The following is a 1430-nucleotide window of genomic DNA, read 5'->3' on the forward strand; positions in this document are numbered from 1 at the left end:
AACCATATCCACACAAAATCAAAACTAGAATGACGCTTCAGTGAAGAGAAATAAAAGTAATCCATTATATCTAATATCTGGTAAGCAAAACATTCACTCGAAGACATTTACATTCTTAATATTTGCTCAGATCATTGAGCAGTTGTTGAAAACAAAAATGAATTGAGAGACCTGTTCATGTACTAAACAATAACCATGAAAGAGTGGAATCAAGTGGTATATGTGAGGTTTAGGACAGACATTTATATTTGTGGGTCAAAATTTATCTACTATTGTAATAAATACCTGATTACCATATATTTTTTTCTTCTCCCCAATTAGCATTTTTCCTTCCCTTTTCAGAAAACCCACAAAGATTACCAATCACATTTTGTTAATGATTTTATTTCTAACTTTGTTCAGTGAATACTAAATATGCAAAACAAACTTCGCCTAATTGTCAATTATAACAACTTCCTAAAAAAAAACTGATATTACTTACTTTGTTGCATTTTTTTGATAACCTTGTGAGCTTCTTGTCCCACAAAGGTGAGCAAAATACTGAAAGAAGAAATAGAAATATCTGTAATACAGGACCACAATATAACAGGTATACTAATACTGTGAGTTTAATGAAATAACAATAAAACAGTAATAATTACACCACTGTTTAGTAATCTATATGATAATAGTAATTGTTTTCACTATCTTGAATGGAATGGCAGCTATTACCACATCTATAAATCAAACAAACTATCAAACTTTCAAAACACAAAAATTACAGGTGCCTCACTTTTATTAACAGTGCAATAAAAATACTGGAAGTAACTGAAAATAACTGCATATCTAAATAGAACCAATGATGAATTTCTAATAAAGTGAAGATTCATTGTTATCATTATTTGAAATGTCAAAGATTTTTTTTATCTTAATTACCTAATAATCTCAGTCATCTATGGAAAAATTTTTCACTTTTAAAGCTGTCTATCTGAGTAATTCCATTATCTCAGAAATCCAAGTACCATTATGAAATCCATCTAAGATCCATATCCAAGTCATGCAAGCCACCTACACAACTACATGGACAGTCTCCTTACCGCATGACTATGCATGAACAGAGGCAGATATTCTCTCTCTAAGAGATTATAAGCATGCTCATAGGCCTGGAAGAGTGGTCGAGTTGTACGCAGTTTCACTATGTCTCCCACTTCCCCATGCACAACTGGAAAAGGAGGTGTGTAATGTAAAATAATGATGATTCAATTTCATCTGATTACATTACTCAGACTGAAAATGCAATAGTATAATACCAAAAGATTACTAATTTGTTATAAATACTGAAAATGCAATACTGTGTTACCAAAACTATGTTAGCCTGATTCCCTGTTACACGGAACTTCAGATAAAGAGCACGAGTAAAGTTTGTTGCACTGTCATATATGAGGGATGTG

The 1430-nt window shown here is 31.6% G+C and overlaps 1 protein-coding gene across 4 annotated transcripts in view; it reads right to left on the reverse strand.

The window, feature by feature from the left end:
- Positions 1-1430, reverse strand: part of LOC119592223 (sorting nexin-14-like) — a 22812-nt gene that overhangs the window by 16259 nt on the left and 5123 nt on the right. For all 4 annotated transcript variants that reach the window (XM_037941056.1, XM_037941058.1, XM_037941054.1 and 1 more), the window contains exons 9-10: positions 1077-1201; positions 482-540 (exon numbers count right to left, since the gene is read on the reverse strand). In XM_037941056.1, coding sequence (XP_037796984.1) covers positions 482-540; positions 1077-1201 — 184 coding nt within the window. The remainder of the gene's footprint in view (positions 1-481; positions 541-1076; positions 1202-1430) is intronic.

Source organism: Penaeus monodon, chromosome 29 (genome assembly GCF_015228065.2).
Source record: "Penaeus monodon isolate SGIC_2016 chromosome 29, NSTDA_Pmon_1, whole genome shotgun sequence".
Lineage (NCBI taxonomy): Eukaryota > Metazoa > Arthropoda > Malacostraca > Decapoda > Penaeidae > Penaeus > Penaeus monodon.